Genomic DNA, 24,486 nt, shown 5'->3' with positions numbered 1-24,486 from the left:
TGCTCCATTAGTCAATCAGCGCTATAGTGCAGAGAATGTAGAAATCTGGTCTTTTTATCATAATTGTATCATTCTTCAAAGCATTCAGCTGCATGTGTTTGTATCTTTATGTAACACCACAGCATGATAGTATATGAAATTATGAAATAGTATAACTTTATTACAGTACATTGGGTCTGATTCATATATACTAATGCTACAACTGCCTGGAAATGTCCACTGATGGACTCGCACATCCAAGCAACTGCGTAGAAATACGCTGTGTGTTTGCAAATCCTTTGATAATCGACCATCTGCGTAACCCTATGGTCACACAGAATGGAAGCTAGGAACTGAGATGCTGATGCCATATGTTCTGTGTAGAGTTTGCAGATGTAGGCAGATACATGCCTGAAAACGGTCATGACACGCCCACATTTTTGCCGCCAATCACTGTTACCTCCCACAAAATGTCCCATGTCTGTCAATCACTTGCAAATACATCATCACTACAACTGTAGTCCCATTTGATAGTAATTCAATCACCACACATGTGCATTGCAAGTAAGATGCTTGCGCAGTCCACCGATAATTGCTCAACTGCTTATTATTTATTATTATTACCAGTTATTTATATAGCTCAAACACATTCTGCAGCGCTTTACAGAGAGAATATTTGGCCATTCACATCAGTCCCTGCCCCAGTGGAGCTTACAATCTATATTCCCTATCAGACACATACACACTAGGGGTAATTTTTGTTTGGAGCCATTTTACCTACCAGTATATTTTTGGAGTGTGAGAGGAAATCAGGGGTACCCGGAGGTACCCACGCAAGCAGAAGGAGAATATACAAACTCCACACAGTTAGGGTCATAGTGGGAATCGAACCCCTGACCTCAGTGCTGTGAGTCACTAATGCTAACCATTACACAGTCTGTGCTGCCCAAAATATTGGCAACCACATCTGACTCAAATCCATTGTGAGAGTGCTTTGCTTAAAACACTTTTAATTAAACACATCTCTGTGCCTTTATAAACTTTTCATGAGCTGATTATACATTTTCTATGGGTAACTCACATCTTTTGCAGTTTAGGTAGGTTAGATGCAGTGGTATACTAAACACCACCATTAAGGTAAAATGTGAGTCACGGTACATTTAAGAACCAGCAGCTTACAGGGATCAATTCAAACAAGTTTCATTTTATGAAAAACACATGTACTGTACACCTAGCCATAACATGCTGCATATTATTGATGTGTCTCTATGCTGGAACATTTTAAGTGAATACTGTAAATCAAATCCACAAATATATTAGCAAGAGTTTCTTTGGTTCATAAATATACACTGTGGTTTCTCCAAATCAAAAATGACCAGTGTAATTTTCTAGCAATAAATTACACTTGATAAAAAGCTCTGATTAAAACTAACATAAATAATCCTGGTATTGCAACTAAAATAGTGCTACCATCAGCTTGCCTAACTGTACAATCCAGTTCCATCTTTTCATAACACAAATTCCACTGTTCTATATAGCCCTGGTGTTATTTTATTTATAGGCCATATTCAATATGGGGCGAAAAGTCCATAATTTTCGCCTATTTCCAAAATACCTGTATTCAATTTCATTGACTTTTCGCCGGTGCGAAAAGTCAATGTAAGAAAACGGGGATCATTTTACGCTGGCCTTTAGCAGGCAAAAAAAGTGCAGAATTTGGGTTTAGGGGTGCAGGCTTTTTTTTTAAGCCTGCACCCCTAAACCCAAATTCTGGGAATAGCCCCTAAAAATGAACTGTCAAAAACAGTTAAAAAAAAATAGGGACCCCCCCAAAAAAATATTTTAATTTTGGGGTTAAAAATACAAAAATATAGGGAACAAGTTTTTATGTAATGAAATTAATTCAGGGGAGGTTCCCAAGTATGCGGCAGGTGTTTAAAAGAATGCGGGTGGTAGCGGCAGGTGCATTTTTGAAGAATTTTCAAAATGCACTTTAGGGACTTAAAAATATGCTTGCACCCATTTTGATGTACCCTAAATTTATTGGGAATAGTTATTTCCCCCCAAAAAAATCAAAGTGCTATTCTTCACCACTTTTTCATAGCCGCTTTTATGCACCTGCCGAGGCTATTTAAAAATCCCAAAAATATGCAGTAGGACAAATTGGGGGTACCTTTAGTGATACCCCATATCAGGACATATTTTGGGGTGTGCCAAGATCAATTCCTGAAAATTCAGAGTACTTTTCGCCAGTGAGTTTTTCGCCAGGTCCCGATTCTGCACCTTTTAAATTGAATACGGGGATAAGGGGGCACGCGCCCAATACTTTATCCCCACTCAAACCTCCGATGTGGAGCGAAAAGTCCAGCACGGACTTTTCGCTCCAATATTGAATATGCCTCATAGTCTCCTAAAATAATCAAAATTATTTGTATGATAGTGCTGCCTGACATAATTTATTTATTAACATTTACTTGTATAGCACAGCATATTCTGTTATGCTTTACAATTGGGAACAATATGAGTGTGGGGAATTCAATTATTTTATCGTGCCTGTAAGTAAAGGGTACCCAATGGACGATATTCAATTGTTTATACTAATGAGCATGAGTGCCGTGGGTAAATTCTACAGTCATTCTGTTAGTCATCCTGGATCTGTATGAAAACTGACAGAGACTTTAGGCAAAGTGAGTGATATTAATAATTATTGTAAACTAACAGAAACCCCTTTATACTAACCAATATTAGTGCATAATACTGTATATATAGAGTTATCACACATGACTGCTAGGTTCCTTTCTGAATAGCATTTAGATTTATGATACATTTTAACCTATTCCATAATACAAAAGATTGTTACGATTATATCATTGAACTCACATGGAAAGTTTTAGAAGAACAAGATTCGATCCCTTTGGTCCATGAACCAACTGTGAAATATTGAAAACTTGTTTATGTTTCTGTGTTCTGCTGTAGATATTGTGGACTCCCAGCCATGCTTCATAATCCTTTAGGTTAATATCTCTGCTCAGAAATAAATGAAATATATAATAATGATTACAGTTTAATGTGTACAATCAATAAACTAAGGAAAGTAACCAAACTATATGATTATTCACATCATGTTTCAATTAGCTGTGGGAACCCTGCACGCTAAGCCCTAGAGGGAGGTTTTTTCCTCGCAGCTGCAGGAGCTGCGAGGTAAAATCTGCTTTAGAATGCAGAGTCTGCAGCACTTTGCGCAGAATGGTTGGGCTAGCGTGCATTACCCCATAAGGAAAATCAAGTGTCTGATATCCCATGACCTTGCTGATTTTGTAATACAGAACTAATAAATCAATTTAGTTCAACACCTTTAATTGGTGACTAACAATATGAATACAAAAACAAAATCCCAATTAAGAGATTGTCACTTCTGATTGATCCTACAATTCACCTCTCTCCCACTTTTTCCCTTTATAGTCAGCATTGTGAGAGGAAAAATAATTGCATGAAGCCGCCCCGAGCTCTGGCTAGAGGGAGCTGCACGTTAGTAATATATTTCAGAGAGAACAAATCTAAGCTCATGTAAACTTCCTAAAACTGTTTGACCAATTAAACTTACAAGATATGAAAGTTTATACATGTTATCTACTTTAAATGACTCAATAAGGACAGATCTAGGGGTGGGCAATATGCTGTCCCTCAGCTGTTGTAGAACTACACATCCCAGCATGCCCTACCACAGTTTTGCTATATGGCCATGCTAAAATTGTTGCAAAACATGCTGGGATGTGTAGTTCAACAACAGCTGGAGAGCTGCTTATTGCCCCCCATGTAAAACACCTAAGCAATATGGCACTTGTCTACAGTTCAAATACTTATGGAAATGTTTTCAGACTTCTAGGGGGAGCTTGAATTAAATGCAAGGTTTTATAGAAAACTTGTGTAAAAAAAATAGTATGAAACATTATTTTTGCTTGCAACCTGCCTATACCGTAATATCCTATGAGACCTTGCACTTAATTGAATCTGCCCCTTTAGTGTGCTCTATGTTTTCTGATACTTTTTTATATAGGTTGCATAACTTTAAATATTTACCCAGAAAGGAAACATTGACTTGCTGTTAGAACCCACTTCTCATGTACAAGAGTCCCTCCACATTTATGTGCATTCCTAAAAAAAAAATAAACACATAAAATTTGAATTATTGAGGCATTTGTCTACAAAAGGAAAGAGAATGTGCGCTTATTCTTCATTTTATATTTGCTGTTTAGAAATACTGGAGTGTATGGGGAGGTTATCATTTACGTGACATGTTGTGGACCCTATCCAAGAATGTAAATGTTATGTGAGCAGAAAAAACATTTTGTTTCAATTCACCTCTGGCTAGCATGAGATTTGTTACTCTTACTCTAGTACTAAAATCCAAAAGGGCAGCAATTAAAGCAAAGGGGTTAGCTTTACACAGTTAATCCAAATCACACAGATGTTTAAAACTTCAGAGAGCCGGACTGGATAAATCCCAGACTAATTTACGGCTGATCTTTATTGCAAGAGAAAGACGGCAGGATAATATAAATGCTTGTTTGTTTTTTCTTGTTTTTTTTTCCTTTTTTGTTTCCTGTAGGTCTGTTTTTCGACAGGGGATCAAACATCTGGTTAAACTAAGCAAATCTGATTCACTTATGCACTGTTCTAATCTTTAATAGCTCAAAGCAAAAACAATGTATTAGTCAGCGGGCTCTTTTGCCAAGATCCTACAAATATAGTTGCTGCCTACAAATATAGCCAACATTATTACAACCAGTGGTGTGTATTTGTTTGATATTCTCAGAGGAAGGTGAAGACTACACAATCAAGAGCATGAGAAAGTGGGAGGCACACCTAATACTTAACATGTCAGAACTTGCCTCGATTTTTAATATTGTTAGTTATCCTGTAGAGTGCACTCCTTGCTTACATTACAAATGACAGCTATATGGGATCTGTTGTGTGTGAACAATACGGTTGCATGCTGTATACAGTTCTGTGCATAATATGGTGAATTAGAAAACTGATCAAAATAGAACACAAAAGCAATAAGCTTTGTAAAATACAATCCTTCCAATGCTTTTCACATGCAGATTTTTCTCATGAAATGGTACACTTTTCTAGAGAGCCCTTTCAGGTAGATGACCATGCAGACTAATATGCCGTCCTCATGGTGTCACCAGATTTAAAATCCCCAAATGCAGTAAACCATTCTTATTAGATCTTTCAATAATTGAGATGTCATACTGTATTCTGGTCATCATTTTGCACAGGGGCAGGAAGCAAAGTGTTCTCCTTATTGCCTTGGGTAATCTTAATAATATTACTAATTTTTTTCCAGTGCAGAAATAATTTATGTGCTGGGACTCTCCAATCTTGTGACATTGACATCAGAACAAGAATCAGGGCACCACTCTGCAACTAGCATGGAATTACTTGATAATATAGCGCACCCAAGCACTTTTTACTCTTGTAATATGGACAGATCAAAATGCAGTATGTAGCAAGTGTTACTGTATGTATTAAACTATATAGATCTTGAGCTTTCAAGCAGGGCTCTCTTACAGTACCTCCCTGTCTGTCTGTTAATAGCCTGTCTTGTTTTATTACTGATTTTGTTCCCAGGTCTAAAGCACTGTGGAAATCCTGACACTATATAGATAAATGTTGATAAATAAATGGAGAAGTCTCCTACTATCTACAGTCATCCATGATCAGAAGGGATCTTTGTCACAGAATTTAAAGATGTCCCAGGGGAGGGAATCTTACAGGTACTAAGATAGGTCACGGCCTGGGAGCAGGCAATTACTAATTACATCCTTATTACATATCAAAAAACTTAAGTAGGAGGTTTTTTGCTTGCAGCACTACAAGTCTCAGCAAGTAGCACCTCACATTGTGCTTAGGGTGTGCAATCTAGGGCCCCTCACCCAGGTACTAAGATAGATCATGGCCTGGGAGCAGGCAATGACTAATTACATTCTTATTACATATCAAAAAATATTGTATTTTATGCTTAAATAAGTAAGCTATAGTGTAGATATATTAGCACAGTTTACAAATAGGTATAAAGCAAAATATTATCCCCAATATAATTGATTCTATTTGTAGAATAGTTGCCTCAAAGTTCAATGCAAATCCAGTTCCCTTTAAGACACAGGGGGTGGTGTATCAAACCTTCAAAAGAGGTAAAGTTGAGAAGTTGCCCATAACAACCAGCTGCTGTAATTTTATAGACTGTACTAGATAAATGACAGAAGCTGATTGGTTACTATGGGGAACTTCTCCACTTTATTACTCTTGAAGGTGTGATGTATTTCCCTTATAATCTGCCATGGATTTCACGTGTCATGTTACTGTAGATTCAAAGGGGTATATTTACTAAAGTGCAGGTTTTTAGAAGTGGAGATGTTGCTCATAGTAACCAAATTCTAACTATTATCTTCTAGAAGGTGCTAGATAAATGATAAGTAGAATCTGATTGGTTGCTATGGGCAACATATCCATTTCTAAAAACCTGCACTTTAGAAAATATACCCCAAAGTGTTATTCTCCAATACTAAAGGCAGATACTTAATCTGAAAGAGCAAATTTAACAAAATAGGTTCTATTGATACATCTGATGGTTTGCATACAACTGAAATGGTTGCCAATTGGCACAAGCGCAGGTTCTGTATTGCTCATGTGCCGATCTGTGTCTGTGAGCTCTCTTGTAGTGCCTGGACACCACAGCCTGATTGACAGACTGCAGCTTTTTGGGGCGGAGCAGAGTTGTCATCAGGCAGCGTCCCAGAAAACGAGTGTGTCGGCCCCACGCTGAAGTCAGTGGCTGCATCCTTGTACGCAGCTTCACTGGGTTCAGCTTCAGGAAAACACCAGCCATCCTGAGTAACCCGAAGGAGCTGATTGGTTGGGATTTTATTCCAAGGTTACTCAGAGGATCAATGATCATACAGAAAGATCATTTGCTGCTTCCTCTGACACAACAAGAGATCACAGAAGTCATCAGGGGGTGTCTATTTACACAAGATGCCTCCTGCGGCATTAGCATATTTTAGCATGCTAAAAGTGTACAACTCTGAATCAGGACCTTAGTACAATGTCAGTCATTAATTTCATAATTTGCTAATTCAAATGAATACTAAGACTTACCTGTATCTCAAACTGACCATCCACACATTCTTGTCCTGTGCTGGACTCCCATTTACAACTCTAACCTGCTTTGATGATGAACATGAACCTGGGTCTAAAATCAGAGGATGGAGGAAATAATTTTGTACATTTTTACAATAGAAAGTTGCTTTATTTCTAAAACTATTTTGAAGATATCATGTTATGGCTAAATGTAACTAAACAGAAAATGATGTTTTAAGCGGTCTATTTAATAATCCTTGGATGGAGATAAAGTGTACGGAGATAAAGTGTACGGAGATAACGTCCCAACCAATCAGCTCCTGACTGTCATTTTTCAAACACAGCCTTTGACATGGTAGTTAGGAGCTGATTGGTTGAGATTTCCGTTCACTTTATCTCCATTCAAGGCTTAGTAAATAGACCTAAGATAGCTATTCACTTAGCATCACTAGATCAATATTCCGATTAAAAGCAATTTACCACTTTAAATAACCCATATACTAAATAACCCAGACATACCCACTTTTAGTAAACCATATACTAAATATTCTCCTTTCCAAATTACAGAAATTGTTTTTAGAACTCAATTAATGCCAATGCATCAGATCTACAAATCAATCAGAACAACACTGAAGGTGAGCGACAGGGGTCCCAGCAACAGATAATAGGGCATATGTGAGTGGTGGGAACCTTACCTACATATTATTATTGGAAAGCAGAGGATCAAGTGTAGGGGTTACTTAACGTGGAAAATTATTTTGATCTTCATCTAAGTAATATTTGTGATCAGAAAATAGAGTTATAGTATATTCTTTATAAATGAATGATCATGTTGTTATAGCAACATAAAGTATAATCATAGAGTTGAAATTAGAGAGAATAAAACATTTCTAGTAATATGTGACTCTAATAGTAAATAATTATAGTAATAACATTTTCTATTTCTATTAATATGAAGGACTTGAAATCATGGTTTGTAGAAGCAATTTGAACTTCTGCTGAATTTAATATGGTAAATACCAAGGACCTCATTCAGAGTCTCTCGCAAGCACTGTGTGCTCACAAGCGGGCCTATGGTTTGCGAATGCACATGCGCACGCTTCGTTCTGCACGAGCGCGAACTACTCTGTGCGAGCGCAGCCCGCTCACTCACCCAGCAAAGACAGCCCAGTGAAATGAGTGACAGGAGAGGCCGTTTGTTTGTGGTAACAGGGACAGGACACTAGAAACGGGGGAGTGGAGGTACAAACTCAGGTGTGCCTGAGTGTTTCAACGCCGTTTTTAAGGCATGCATAATTAACAGGCAGCGTCATAGTACACGTCACATGCTTGTTTTTTACACTGAAGTCCTCGCAGTGATTGTGGCAGGGTAAGGCAACCACAAGCGGTGCGATCGCTACCGATAGTGCTCGATGAACCAATGTTTAATACACTTCCTGGAGATGACGTGTGCAAGTGGGCGTCTCAACATACGCTTATGGGTGTCAGCATACACAGAGCGATCGCTCGCACAGCCAAAGTGGGTGTGCTTATGCCTTGGCGAAAGATCGCTTCCCATGTCGTCACTTTGAAAAATTTGCATAGGCTGGATGCGAGCGAGCGGCCACTTGCGAGAGACTCTGAATGAGATCCCAAATATTTTGAGGCTAAATTTGCTGAAGTATGGTAAGGGAAAATGTGAAATGCAATAGTAATTTCTGTAATTTAGATTTCAAAATGGTTCTTTAAAAGGAGAAAGGATTTCTGAAAATGCCATTGAGATGACAGCTCTGTGAAACCTTTCACTATAAAAAAGCCCAGGATACCTGTTATCAAACTACCAACGTGCAAAAGAAAAGTGCTTAAAAAAGCACAAAATTTGTCATCATTCTGACCTCCTCGAAAGAGAAAATGCACCTTTGTTTCTGACCTCCATGGCCAAAAATCCCCATTGAGGGTATGTGTCTGCTGAAGCCTCATGCAGATATAAATGAGCCTCATAATGGTTGGGGCCAGGAGGGCAGGAGCATTGGGGCCACCCAATCACATCTAGATCTGGGATATAGGAGCCTATAAGGGTCAATGTTAGAGATTTTGCGCCAACCCCCGTGTTTTGGTTTTGGATCTGGATTCATCTTTGTGTTTTGATTTTGTTTTTGCAAAACCACCCTCACGTGTTTTGGTTTTGGATCTGTATTTTTGTAAAAAGCTAAAATGACGTAATTGTAAGCTGTTAGCATGCAATCCAAAATCTGAGTTTGGTTTTTAAATCCGAGTTCGGATCCACGGGAAGATCCAAACCGAGACTCTGTTTGACTCATTACCCCAAAGTGACTCCGGAGTTGATTCGAAATGGAACCCTTAAATCTGGTTGTTGTCGTTTCTCTGTCAATGTGCAATAATAATTCCAGTGAAAAACACACAAAAATAGTAATAGGCAGAAAAAAATAAAAATGCAATGTGATTGGTGGCACAGCCTTTGAACTGCATGATAAACATTGTCCTGCCTAGCCAAAAGGACAAAAGAATCAGCACAGTAAATGAACAAAAGTTTCTACATACTCCATTATTTCAGGCACCTTTAACCACTTAACTGACAATTTATTTTCTAAACACTGCTCAGAAATTGTCATGTTTATTTATTTATGAGTGAATAAGGTGTAGAACATCTATTTCAACTTATCCAAAATTATTTAATTAAAAAAAAAAATTCAAATATTTGTAAAAAAAATAGTTTTTTCAAACATCGGAACATCGGATCACCACCATCGGAAAATCATGAACATTGTGACTATCGTGACTTTCATTTTTACAGCGGATTCAGGCATCAGGTACATTTAAGGGGGTGAGGCGGAGTTAATTTACTTTTTCCCAGTGGCTGCTAATCTCTACAGCCGCAGGGTGGGGGTCCTGCTGTGCTGACTGATCACAGAAGACACTGGGGGAGGGTGCAGGGAAGCAGAGGGACCGGAAGGTCCCTCTATGAGCAGCAGCTAAGGGAAGATTCTCTTTCCGCAGCTGCCCACACTGTTTATCTGACTGGTCACATTATTGCGACCATATCAGATAATGCACTGCCTGGGTCGGTCTGAAAAATGCGACCATGCCAGGCAAGTGGTTAATTCACTACTCGTGTACCCTAGGTTTTCCTGCTGTCAGCCTATTGTGGCTACTGTGGTACTTTAGAAAATGCGTATAGATTTTCATACTGCTTGCTTTATCCTTATTTATGTCCTAAATTCACTGTAAGACATTTGGGCTGTCTGTCACTTTTGTGTGTCTGAAGATTTTTATAGCACTGCCAGAAGTTTTCCTAAAAATGCACTCTCCAGAAATAGGGTAGCTGTAAGGTGTAAAATATGTCTTATAATAGAATAGGGACAAGGATGGGACGCATCAAACCAGGAAAAGTCCTTTTGTGGTAAGAAACATGCTGACAACCTCTGCATAACATTAGGGAAAAACTCTGTGAAAAAGTGCCTGTACCCCCCCCCCTCCTTTTTATACCACGCTGAACCACTAATCAATGCAATACATAGAAAAAATATTAAATTGCAATAAAGTGTGTGTCTGACCTTATAAAACATCATTTACACTGCACTTTGCCATTTTCAGAAATAACAATTATAGCAAGAGATTGAATAATACTTACTGTCTGCAGCTGTAATTGTAGAGGTTGTGTCTCCATCACCTAATAAAAATAAATGAATCCAATTTAAAATATTATATTTATTCCAATGTTACATAATTCTTCATCATACTTGCTCACTTTCCCTGAAGCACCGGGAGAGTCCTGAATTTGATTGGTCTCTCATGGCCTCCTGACAGAGTTGGCCAGTCTTCCAGTGCCACCCACTTCTCAACTGAAGTGGAGGCCAGGAGGTTGGATTACACAATTTGCATTGAATTGCATCATTCTAGCCATGCCCGCTACTGTAAAATACAGTGAGTTGTGGCTTTGAACAGCAGGGGGCGGTGCCACAATGACATGTAGCCTTGCCTCCCATTGTAAATGCCACAAATCTAAGCTTTAAACAGCAGGGCATGGGGCCATAATTACGAGAATGCCAGCAACACCCCCTGCCCATCTGCCACCTATGGAATTCACCTGGAGTGGACTTTGGAAAGTTGGCATGTACGTTCTACAGTACATCGGTTAGTGACTATTGTTATTTACATTATTTTTCAACCTCTTTATAACACCACTACCATCACTATAACACCAGTTCTGGTTTATGTTTTAAGCTGGTGGTATAAAGCGGGAACACTATAGTAGACTTTCACATAACAATTCAATACACTACAAAAAAAGCAATAAGATCTAGGGGTATATTTACTAAAGTGCAAGTTTTTAGAAGTGTAGATGTTGTCTATAGCAACCAATTAGATTCAATCTATTATCCTAAATAAGGTGCTAGATACATTTCAAGTATATCTGATTAGTTGCTATGGGCAACATCGGATGCCGGACTGTAGATAGACAGAAATTAGTTAGACAATGTCTAGATCTACCCCAGTTGTTAGACAGTCAATAGATCGACAGGTACAAAAGGTCGACAGGTACAAAAGGTCGACACACTAAAGGTCGACATGTAAGAAGGTCGACAGGTACAAAAGGTCGACAGGGTCAAAAGGTCGACATGGAAATGGTTGGCACAAAAATGATCGACACTTTTTTTGGGGGGGGTTAGGCACTTAAGATGAGCCAGTGTCCAACGTCATAACCTACCATCCAACGTCATTCCCTACCATCCAAGTGGGCATGGAGGGGGAATAAATCCATGTGGCGAGCGAAGCGAGCCACCATTCCCGCAGCGTGGCGAGCGAAGCGAGCCCACAAGGGGCCGAATGGTATTTATGCAAAAAAAATTTTTTTAAATGTGGCGACCATTTCCGTGTCGACCTTTTCCATATCAACATTTTGTCCATGTCGACCATTTGTACCTGCCGACCTTCTTACATGTCGACCTTTAGTGTGTCGACCTTTTGTACCTGTCGACCTTTTGTACCTGTCGATCTATTGACTTTCTAACAACTGGGGTAGATCTAGACATTGTCTAACTCATTTTTGTCTATCTCTTATACCACACCCGGCAACATCTCCACTTCTAAAACCCGCACATTAATAAATATACCCCTTATAATCAAACAGTTCCACTAACTTATTATATATATCAATGAAATTTACATGGCCAAAATATTCAAATCGCAAGGGAGCATATTTATTAAGTAGACATGATAAATATAATTTCTTATAGACACTTACAGTATCACGGTAATAAGAAATTAAGAAATTCCGAAAAGTATAATAAAACAGATACAGAGGCTCAGTTAGGAGTCCATCCCTGCGATGTGTATATACAGTATTTCAAGTGATTACTAATGCGATCATTCAATTCTCCTTCGGGAACATGGTACACTACTGCACCTGTGTGGTCTGCTGACTACGCATGTACAACGGCCATTTCCTGGGATGGATCCTACGGATCACTCTCCTGGTGTTTTGATGTGTAGCCAAAGGCCACTAGTGCTATCTGAAATAAACAGATATCTCCAATGCGGTATGCAGCTATGAAACCGGCTTACGCATGCCCGCCGGTCTCAATACCAACAGCATAATCCCGGCAAGGGATCTAACATAGGCGTCGAAGTGCCGACGCCTATGTTAATCCCAACACCGGGGCCCCGACAGGACGCTGGACCGATCATCCAACGCCGGGAGTAAGTATGTATGTAGCCGGGGATGGGGAGGTTAGGTTTAGGGAACCCCGGGGGGACTTAGGGTTAGGCACCCCCCCGAGGACGGTTAGGGTTAGGCTAGGGGAAGGAGGGGTTAGGTTTAGGCACTAGGGGGGGAGGTTAGGATTAGGCACCACCCGGGAGGGTTAGGTTTAGGGTGCAGGGAGGGGGAGTTTAGGTTTATGCACTTACAAGGGATGGTTAGGGTTAGGCAGGTCCTGTGCAACTCTGCTAGCGCCGGGCATCTTTTTTGCCTGAAAATGTGATGTCATCAGTATGCGACTGAGTCTCTGAATCTGTATACGGATTGCTATGATGCATTGGCCATGACTTTTTTTCACGCCAAGCTCCATTGTGATTTATTTACAAACTCAGTAGCGCACAGATATACAAGTGTTGCATATCAAAATAGTCAACACAGTCTCCTGGTCCATCCTAATACATCACATTGCGACTAAGATTAATTTTCGGTGAAAAAGACGCCTCGCTCATGGGACCTGATGGCTCACTTGCGCCAGGCATCTTGTGCCACATGGTGTATTCAGGCTAGATGCATGAGGGCACATCTGTATATGCTGCAGTCCCCCATAGATACTTTCTGGTGATTCTTAAATGATGTTCTGATGCTGACGGTGCTCTGATTTTCAAAAATACATGACTGTGACCCAAAACATGTTTCACTTTCTTTATCCACTTCAGCTTCACATCTTTTCCCATTACTCTGTAATTGTGTAACAGTAATCCACATGTTTATGCGCAATACTACTAAAACTGTTGGCACTGTGTCATACCTCACAACATCTGTGCTGTATAAATCATGTCTAACTGTCCGAAAAGGGTGTGTGATCTCCCATGCAGGGGGCATGACCTTCACCCCCTCATTTCTATTACTTTGAGGGCATTCACAGCACTCCCGGAGATGTTGGGCTGCCCTAGATACTCTCCCCGCACTGTGTAGATGCTGTGACCCTTCAACTCCCCCCCCCACCATGCCCGTGGGACATTATGGCCCACGGGAGGGACATCGGGACATTTGGGATTTATGCTGAATTAAGTATAAACAATTCTTTATTGTGCTGTTTCATTGCTAAATCATATTTCTGCAATTAATAACACTTTATCAAACTGTCTCCTAGCATTAAAACTTTCAAAGCATTTTAAAACTCAGTTTTTAATCTCTACCATCCCATACAGGAAGTTTCCACATTGTAATCAAATGTTTTCCACAATATAAACAACTGTAGTGTTGTTTCAACTCGAAATAATATTTAAAATATTTAAATGTAATAAAGGTTGGGGTTTATTTTCTAAATAGTAGATTTTCTATGGGATGTAAAGCCATGCTTGCCAACTCTCCCTCTTTGTCAGTAGCAATCTCCCTGTCTCCCTGAAGAGTCCAGCAGTCTCCCTGATTGCACCTTACCCCCATTATGAAGCTGTTATATATTTAAAAAAACACAGATTTATACATTAAAATGTGATCATTAGTATAATTTCCCTGCATTAGTTATAAGGCACAATGATCCCTATGGCTACATGTATTTTGTGAAAAGTATCAGTGTGTTTTCATCAACAAGTAGATCTTACTAACTGCTTTGGGCTCATTTACATTTGGATGTAAGTCAGTTATATGACACGCCTCTCAGATGTAGCAGGTCACACCCAATTTACCGTCGCACTCATAGGTGCTGCTTTCACAATCTCACTGAAAAGCTATTTTTAAAAGTAGGCAAGTATGTGTAAAGCACTGTTTAATAAATAAATCCCCAAGTCCTATATTGCCACAGCAGCTAATTTATATTTAAATGTATTACTTATACCTTTCAATAATTTTTTTTAATACCAATGATCTCTGATTGTTTAGCCTAGTGTTACATGACATGCACTGGTTACCAAGGGAAACTGGCTCCTGCAGCAAGGCAACAATATCTTCCACTGTCTGATAGAGTCACAAAGGTTTGTGACTGTATCAACCAGTAATGGCAGATGATAAAAAAGCTCCTTAAATGTACAGTTTCATATCATTGCCTGTGGCTTCATATAACCACAGTGACTCAAACTACTGTCGATAAGCCAAAAAAACAGACGTTGTGTGAAAGGCTTCTCATTGAATTTGGTTTCATTTTTCTTATTAAAACTAGCAAGTTAAAATTTGCCATTCACAGTATGCCATCCCAGAACAGGTTACTGCAAAAACCCGATGTTGTATGTTCAGAGACATTTTCATTGAAGTGATCTGAGGGAGGTGGATAGCATCCTGTCAATTAGATAATGTAAATACATTGGGGGCTTATGTTAGGGTGTTTTGCATTTGAACCAAATAATAAAGAAAATACAAAATAACATCGCCAAACAAGGTGTCCTTAGGGCAAATGTAGAGGTCAGACCTCCACTAGACTAAACAATATTGCCCACCCTTTGCCCCCCCCCACCCACATCACATTACTGCCAGCTCCACCCCCTTTACATTGGGATTGGTCTTAGTTATGAACGGGAATCGAAAAAAAATATTGATGGTTGCAATTATTTTACTGTTGGTAAAAAAATCGGTTAGGCTTCAATATTGGTAGCAGAATTTTGATTTTTGTACTCAAAAAATTCTGAATTAGTTACTAAAATATAAGCATAATATCTTAACATGTGCAGCTGTACTAGCTCTGTGGCTTGTATCAACAGCTAGCAGTGGTTGGCTGCTCAGCTACTCTGGCTCCTCTCACGTCTCTTGCATCAAGCCAAATGGGATGTCAGTAGCACTGACATCCCAGCCAGGGCTGTCTGAGAGTCTTCATGACTCTGTGTGACTGAGAAAATTGATTCACCTGACAATCCTGTACAATCAGCAACAGAACAGTGAGTCTCTTCTCCAGCTCACAGTGCAGTTCCTGCTCTGCACTGCAGTTGTGATTGAAGTATGGGGGCTCACTGAGGGTGACATGGGGGGGATTTTCCCCCTGTGTCCCCCTTATTCCAACTCTGTGGCTGCAGGCTGGGAGTCAGGTCGATGATGCTACCTCCTGGAACCCTCTGATTGTGTACAATGCACAATCAGAGCATTCGGGGAGCATATTTTTCTGCCTGCCTCTCAGCTGGCTGCCCTAAGCACAGAGCAAGCGTCTGCACACTCCATGAAGATGTTAAAGTGCAGGTCTTACTGCATATTATAATACATTTATGATGAGGGGTATGTAGAATTTCCCTCTGTGTAATCTCACATATGATTGTTTAAACAGAAAAAGTGCATGACACGGGTATCAATGGTCTTTCCATGAGTGGCAATTGTTTTCTTTGGGTAATATTCCGCTATGCGAGGTATTACATCTGACACTGTGCATCACTTCTCCACTGAATGTGCAATGTCATGTCGGCAACCTCTGCAGCTGGTCAAGAGGACAGGGAGCAGGTCACATGATCAGTGGCAGGTGACAGGGAAGTGACAGTTGGAAGTTGGTGGCAGTTAGTCGGGGCTGAGCGATGCTGTGAAGTGATGCTGAGGATGTTTTAATGGAGAGGTACCTCAGGCGGAGGCATCTGTGTCCAACAGCGCTACTGTCAGGTCTGGCAGCGGGATTAGGCTATAGTTTACAGGGAAAGTTTTCACATCAATATTAAAACTGGATAGTAAAACAACTTTATCCCAACAGTGACTTTTGTTTCAATAAGGAACTGCGGCAACTTATGAATAGCAACCAGGTATCAAGCATGTGATAATAACAAAAAGTAAATGACACTGCAGTATGTGCACCACCGCATCAGCTATTTAGTTGCAGCTAATAGGACTATTGTGATAAATGCTGCTCTGGCCTTTCAAGACAGCATATAAGCTTATAAGAACCTACTGTAAACAAAATGTATTGCTAGTATTGTTTTACATGTGCTATAAAGTGTAACTAATATACTGTAGTGAGTAAGTAAAGGTAAAAAGGAGCAATTCTAAAAGTTAGCTAAGGATATAAAAACCAAACGATAGTAGTGTAGTTAATTATTTTATACATTGTACTGCAGAACTGTGGAGGTAGTTTGTATATTTGGGTAATACATGTAAATTTCTTTAACTGAAATTCGACATTTAAAAAGAACAGGTATCCCAGCATTGCAGTCCCGGACTGGAGTTTAATAAAAAAAATAAAATTTCCATAACACTTGTCACTGAGCTTGGGGCAATGGTGGGGTCCTTGCCTCTCAGTTGCCACTGAAGGAAGAGTGAGGCGGTGTCTCCACTACAGAGGTAACTCCAGCTTACACCCGCTTCACACCATTAATTATCCTCACTTTGGCGGGGTATCACATTTACATCTACTGCAATAGATTACGTGTCCATTGGAATTAACCCATAAATTAATTAAAGCACCAACCAATCAGCTTCTAACTGTCATTTTTCAAACACAGCCTGTAAAATGACAGTTAGGAGCTGAATGGTTGGTACTTTATCTCTCTCAACTTTATCTCCAAGAGTTCAGAAAATCTTGTCTTGTGTCTTGTTGTAGGCTATATTAAGTGTAAACCTCTGTGAATCTCTGTTATATATCTCACTGAATGATACTACATGTATAGTATAGTATATTTAATATGCTTAACATAATAATCACATTAGTTAAAAGAGTTTAGTTACTAAGAATGTTAGGGTTCAAATAATTACTACTATATGCTTGCTGAGACATTGAGTAAAATTCTTACATCGAGAAATGTGACAATAGTCCCAGGGTACTGAAGGATTTTCTGTATAGCACCAGGGTCCATGGGCATCATTGTCAGGATTTCGGCAGTAGTTTTTTTCAAGTATAGATACATCTGGTTCCTTTAATGTATGTCTATAATATAAGGATACAAATCTTCAGTGGTTTAAAAACAGATCATGACTGAAATTACTTAACCATGTTTCTGAAGAAAATTACGGAAACTTAGCCAAAGTATAGTGAAAATAACAGCACAAGCACACATATTATACAAGGAATGGGTCTAGCGTTTGCGCTCCAAGGGTTGATGTTGTATCTCTAGCTGCTTCTCACAATACAGGTATTCCAACCTGCCTCAATACACATAAAAAATAGGGGTTTAGTACATAGTGAAAGCACTCTAAGGTCCTGTTTAGTCTTTCTGAACTACATAACCTTCTAATTGTTTATAGCACAGGTTCTCAAACTCTGTCCCTAGGACCCCAAACAGTGCATGTTTTGCAGGTCTCCTCACAGAATCAGTGAAATAATTAGCTCTACCTGTGGATCTTTTAAAATGGTTCAGTGAGTAATGAATACACCTGTGCCCTTGCTGGGTGACCTGGAAGACGTGACCTGTGTGGGGTCCTGAGGGCCGAATTTGAGAACCACTGGATTATAGGGTACTAATAGTGTATGGTCTTGTATTGTGAACCCTATGTATATGTATTCTGGTGTGAACCACCTGTTGATTCTGTAGGAAGAGTGTTCTTATGGGCCAAAAATACTGTCCAGTGAAGCAATAGTTCAGACTAAACAATAGTCCAGTAAAACAATTCAATTCTACTACAGCTGGTTGGTAAAAACTCTAGGCTGACTTTTCATCTGTATCAACAATCCAGCATAAAAAGTAAAGTTTGTGGTGCAACAGTGAGTTGATAGATGTTACAATGTGCCAAAGTTTCCCTTTTCCACTTGCTATCTGTTCCAGTGTTCTGCCACTCCACCTCGAAAACACACACAAAGGCCAGAGTATCAAGAGCTGGTGGGCATTATTTTGCATGAAGGGCAATCATACATTAAGAGGAAAGTCAAGGAGCAGAGCATTGTGTCCCTTGGGGAATCAGTCATGTTAGAAGTGTAGTCTGTCAGGTCCAGCCGGACCATAGTGTTTTTCTTGCCCTATACACCCACACACAATAACCGCTGCGAGCAGGGAATCCTGGTGGTCCAGCAGAGAAAGGGGACAGAACCCGGATAAGTCTGCACTTTCTTACCTACCACACTGCAAAATAGTGCCCACCAGCGCCTGATACTCTGGCCTTTGTGTGTGTTTTCGAGGTGGAGTGGCAGAACACTGGAACAGATACCAAGTGGAAAAGGGAAACTTTGGCACATTGTAACATCAACTCACTGTTGCACCACAAATTTTACTTTTTATGCTGGATTGTTGATACAGATGAAAAGTCAGCCTAGGGTTCTTACCAACCAGCTGTAGTAGAATTGAATTGTTTTACTGGACTATTGTTTAGACTGGACTATTGCTTCACTGGACAGTATTTTTGGCCCATAAGAACACCTTTCCTACAGAATCAACAGGTGGTTCACACCAGACTAGATATACATAGGGTTCACAATACAAGACCATACACTACTAGTAGCCTATAAACAATTAGAAGGTTATGTAGTACAGAAAAACTAAACAGGACCTTAGAGCACTTGCACTAAACCCCTATTTTTTAAGCACACATATTATGCTTATATTTGTCTAAGTCTAACGATATATAATAATCAGACATATAGTAGGACGTTTATGCAAATGCATGTGTTTTTAGGAACTGACTTATTTTAACTCTTATTTTGCATATTTTCCTATTACATGATTATTATTATTATTAGTAGTAGTAGTAATAACAACAACATAATTTTTTACGTTTATAATATTAAAATGTACAATAACTCAATCATCATTTATTTAGAAAAAGATCATATATGAAATAATAATTTTTTGTTATATCATAATTAAAAGTAACTTATCACATACCTTCGTAAGTCATTAATATTTTTCTCCCACATAGTACATGTTTGTCTGAATCGAGTTGTAGATATTGTCCCCCTGTAGGTGATGCCATTGCCATAGTAACACTCTGAAAATACCAAATATATGTTAAAGCTAAGTAAATTACAAGCAACACAGGCTGACAAAACAACCCACCCAGAGGCAAACAGCAGAGACTGTGAGAGCAGCAGCTGTTCCAGTGGTTTTTACTTTACACAAAAGAGAGAAGAGCCTTACAACTTAAATCAAACAAGTCTTTGATTGGAAAAGAAGACCAAAAGGCTGGATAAATACACAAATGGATTAAAGTTGTTTTTTATTAACAGAAAAAAAAGACATCTGAAAATAAATATATTTTTCAGCATACATTTTTTGTATTGTTTTGAAATGTGACCATATGCATAGATGGTTTAGAAATATATTTAAGTATCTTTTGTAATAAGATACTTACAATTAAGGAATTCCATGTTGCAAATATTCCTGTAAAATGCTATTGATATTACTGTTGTTAACTATTTGTTTCTTCTCCATAGACGATTCACATACAGAGTATATACATAATAAAATGTATCATATTGTACCATTAAATCCCTGTGGTCTATTTAAATATGGAAGTGAAAGTGGCACAAAATAATCTCCACTTATCATTTTGTAATTATCTCCTCTTTTATATTTTTGAATTGGAGAGACAGTCCTTGAGGTAAAGGACTGATTTGGTGAGGAGATTTTGCATATCTTTCACATTTGCGAAAAGATGTCTGCATGCACTGCGTATACGCCGAACAGCTTTGTTATTGTCAGATCAAAGCTGATCGAGGAGCCGGCTGAGGGTAGCGGGTATCCGTCAGAGAAGCAGAAAATAGGGAGCCAGCCAGGAGAAAATTAGGATGAGAATGCCTCTTCCCTACTTTTGTCCAATTCTGCAGGTAAGAAAACACAATGCCATCTAGAGATAGTGTTATGTTTGTCAGAAAAGATGAGAGAAGCTTTATTTCTCTCTTCTATATAAACAGCATTCCTCCACGGCCCCCATTAAATTCAATGTAGTGGTGTAAATTCATCCCAGACGCCCGGAGGCAAGTTATAATTTGGTGCCCCTCCACTGACACTGTAATGTAGCAATTCGCATGCAGACAGGCTACAGATAGACGTAGGCAGCAGCTGATGGTCTGATATGGAGCTCTCCACTAGTGTATGGTGTCTTCTCAGGTGCTGGGAAGGTGTGCCATGTATTGGGTGGCCATGACGGTATACTCTGGGTACATAGTTACAGCCCTAAATGGGGTGAATATGTTGTGGACAATGGAGGAGGTGCCCCTTCAGAGCTGGAGTCCGGCAGCAGTCGCCTCCATTGTCTCCCATAGTTCTGCCCCTGATCCAATGGGTGCTGCAGGACTGTGACAAGAAAAATTCAAACATTTCTCTGCACTTTTTCCTTTGACTTAATTTGGAAACTAATAGTTTAGGCTTTCTCCACCTAAAATGCTGGAAAAATATATTTTTTTATTTATTAAATAGACCCCAGGACACTTTAAGGGTCAACCTATTACTATTTTATGCATTTTTTCCCCAAATTATAAAGCCTACAAACACATGGAAGTAACCATTCACACTATTAGATATGATGTTACGTGTGTATGACTTTATCAAGAGTTTAGTACCAAACAAAGGATGTTATTATTGTGCCAGAATATGTTTTAGACGTGTATTGTTTGTAATTGATAGAAAACAAGTTTTATGGATAATTTTACTTATAGTTAGAGTATCCATGCTTTTCTATTAGTGCCCTTAACTTGTGATAGTTGTGGCTGACTCTCCAAAACCAATATATGTCTAACGGACCTAACAATATCCCAATAAGTGACGTTTCTCTCCAAATTAAAATTGTGCAAACTGCACTCTCATACACTCATAACTGTAACAACTGACCTACACATTGCATACTTTATTGTGTGATAGATGTAAATTGTAAAACAGTGTACTAGTTATATAAAAAAGAAATGTAGTAATTATTGTATGTCTGTAAAACTCCTGGACAGAACAAAACTACTAATGACTGCTTCCTTACATTGCTTTTCCAGATCATAAATTGTTTCACATTGTCAAATGCATCACAATCAGACACACAACTCATGCTTGTCATATTTTCTGACCTTTCTCACACTCATCACTTTCAAACCTCAGGAAGATTAGTCACTGTGATCTTCATAAAATTATATTTACTTTTTCTCATAATATGAATTCATACATTACATGTACACTACTACATACAGTAACAATTGTCCAGGTGACATCTTTGTTTGAGAAAACACATGTACAGTACATGAAACATGTTTACTTAGCACATATCCAATTACCTGTTGTATGTTATCATGCTTAATTTGTTTAGTAAATACAATATTAAAATAGTCATATAAAAATGAATGGTGACAGCATGCTTGCACAATAGTCAGCTTTACTGCCTCACACCACTGGAGTTGTGAGTTTGATTCCAACCAGAGCAATATATGTGTGGAGTTTGTATATTCTTCCCACAATTTGGTGTGCTGTTAAATACATGTGCATAATATAACTGTTAATAAATAAGTAATTGTTAATATAACAAAACCTACTATATCTACACTAGTATGTTGTACTGATAAATTACCTTGATGATTGAAAGCTTCACATTTTGGTATCTGTGAGCAATGACCAATTCGAATATTTGGATCTGTAGTGAAGCACCATGGGGACTCCGAACCATCAGGATTTCGGCAATAATTTTCACTCAAATCTCTGTAAGGAATTTAAAATACTTAATTAATTTATAATTGTATTATTTATTGCATTTATATTGCACCTCAACAGTTCTGTAGTGCTGCACATAAAGAATAGAGCAATTACAATGAACTATACTATTATTATTTATTATTTATTTATTAACAGTTTCTTATATAGCGCAGCAAATTCCGTTGCGCTTTACAATTTGAATCAACATTAACATTATACTGGGTTGTAAAAGACAGACATACATGACATACATAAGGGTAAGAGGGCCCTGCTCGCAAGCTTACAGTCTATAGGGAAATAGGTGTTGATAAACAAGGAGAGGTGCTACATATTGCAAATTGGTCCAGCCCGATTGCAGATATTCTTGGTGGGCTGTATAATCCAATCACACTGGAAAGTTGGCCTAGGGTTACGAGGATGTTAAATTGAAGAAAGAGAAGATGTGATAGGTGTTTACTATAAGAAGAGAGTTAGATAGCAAGCTATAAAAGGTTAGGTGGGCGGTCCTGGAATCTGATAAGCTTATCTGAAGAGGTGAGTTTTCAGAGAACGCTTGAATGTTTGGAAACTAGTGGTAAGTCTTATTGTACGTGGGAGGGCATTCCACAGGGTGGGTGCAGCCTGAAAAAAGTCCTGTAACCGTGCATGGGAACAAGTAATGCGCGGGGATGAGAGACGCAGATCTTGTGCAGAGCGGAGATGTCGGGTTGGAAGATATTTTGAGATAAGTGAAGAGATGTATGTTGTTGTGGTTTGGTTAATAGCTTTATGTGTGAGTGTAAGTATTTTAAATTGAATATGGTAGAAGACCGGCAACCAATGGAGGGACTGACAGAGTGGATCAGCAGACACTGAACGTTTGGTGAGAAAGATCAACCTCGCAGCTGCATTCAAAATTGACTTGTAGTGGGGAGAGCCTGTTTTTGGGAAGACCAATAAGGAGACTATTGCAATAGTTATACTGGCAACAAATAATGATATCCAGAACTGCTTTATTTTTTTATTATTATTATTATTATTATTATTATTATTATTATTATTATTATTCACTTCAAACATTTTTACTACACTAAGGCATTAAACACAAGAGTATTTTCACCTGGAGAGATATATTATAAATAGCATTCTAACATAGTATAACAAATTGCAAGGCCAGCCCTGACTGGTGCTCAAAGAATGCTCAAAGAGTAAAGCTACAGGTAGGAGGCATTTAACCTCACATACAATGTAAGTATAAGAATGGACAAACTGAATGATTTGTTTGACAGATATTTTTCTTCACCAAATTAAGGGAACTCTGTTAGTGGGGATGACCTTAAACAAGAAAGAGTGTTAGATTTTACAGTCTGTAACATAGACTTCAAAGGAAAACTTGAGAATATAGTGTATGGGGAATTTTTCAGGGCTGTAAAATCAGCCTAAGGCCCTGTTTATGCAGTATTTATCCAGCTAGAGTACATGTTAACCCATGTGTGAACAGACTGCTAACTGCACAGGAAACGTTGGTCAGTATACTGTATTCAGGTACAGTATAAGATCAATAGCAAAGCACGTCTGGATTTTTGCCATTATTGATTCAGAGTGTATTTTCTAAAAACAAATAATTGTATACCAATGATTCTGCAGAGAAAGCAGTGTTTTTTTTAAAAACTTTTCTTCAAAATATTCGTAAACATTTGACTACAAAATTTCACACATTTTGTCTGCAGAATCTGGTATTAAGGGGCCTATTCAATATCGGTGGGCGTGTGGCCCCCGATAATTAAATTTCCAGAGTTACGGCAGCAGAGACTTAATTGCCAGAGCAATTCAATATTACTCTAGTGTGGGGTCACCGCACTGGCGTAACCAGGGGGTGGGGTCGCGCGGGCACATGCCCTGGGAGCTATGGCAGACCCAGCAGAGGGGGGCACCACCAGCCAGGGCATCATACCCACACCGACTGACTGCCACCATTGTGCTGCAGCTGCCCACCTGCCACCATTGCACCGCTGAGCAAGGCCCATTTTTGCAGATAAATCAAAAATACTTGAATCCTACATGATAATAGAAATTCAGAGGTATTGGTTTACATACATTTGCAAGTATATGAATAAGCACTGGGCCGACGTCAAGGCTCCACTATACCAGCGTCCCTATCATTTAAGGGGTTCACGTCCGAGA

At 39.0% G+C, this 24,486-nt stretch overlaps 1 protein-coding gene across 1 annotated transcript in view; it reads right to left on the bottom strand.

Annotated features, from left to right (window-relative positions):
- Positions 1-24,486, bottom strand: part of HGF (hepatocyte growth factor) — a 147,877-nt gene that overhangs the window by 6,092 nt on the left and 117,299 nt on the right. Inside the window, exons 9-15 of the mRNA XM_088468648.1 lie at positions 22,202-22,329; positions 19,540-19,642; positions 17,518-17,651; positions 10,757-10,795; positions 7,144-7,237; positions 4,060-4,134; positions 2,860-3,003 (exon numbers count right to left, since the gene is read on the bottom strand). Of these exons, the coding sequence (XP_088324774.1) occupies positions 2,860-3,003; positions 4,060-4,134; positions 7,144-7,237; positions 10,757-10,795; positions 17,518-17,651; positions 19,540-19,642; positions 22,202-22,329 (717 nt within the window). The remainder of the gene's footprint in view (positions 1-2,859; positions 3,004-4,059; positions 4,135-7,143; positions 7,238-10,756; positions 10,796-17,517; positions 17,652-19,539; positions 19,643-22,201; positions 22,330-24,486) is intronic.

Source organism: Taudactylus pleione, unplaced genomic scaffold (genome assembly GCF_031769625.1).
Source record: "Taudactylus pleione unplaced genomic scaffold, aTauple2 ptg000086l, whole genome shotgun sequence".
Classification (NCBI taxonomy): Eukaryota; Metazoa; Chordata; class Amphibia; order Anura; family Myobatrachidae; genus Taudactylus; species Taudactylus pleione.
The sequence above is the reverse complement of the archived record's forward strand: the minus strand, read 5'-3'. Positions and strand labels throughout refer to the sequence as shown.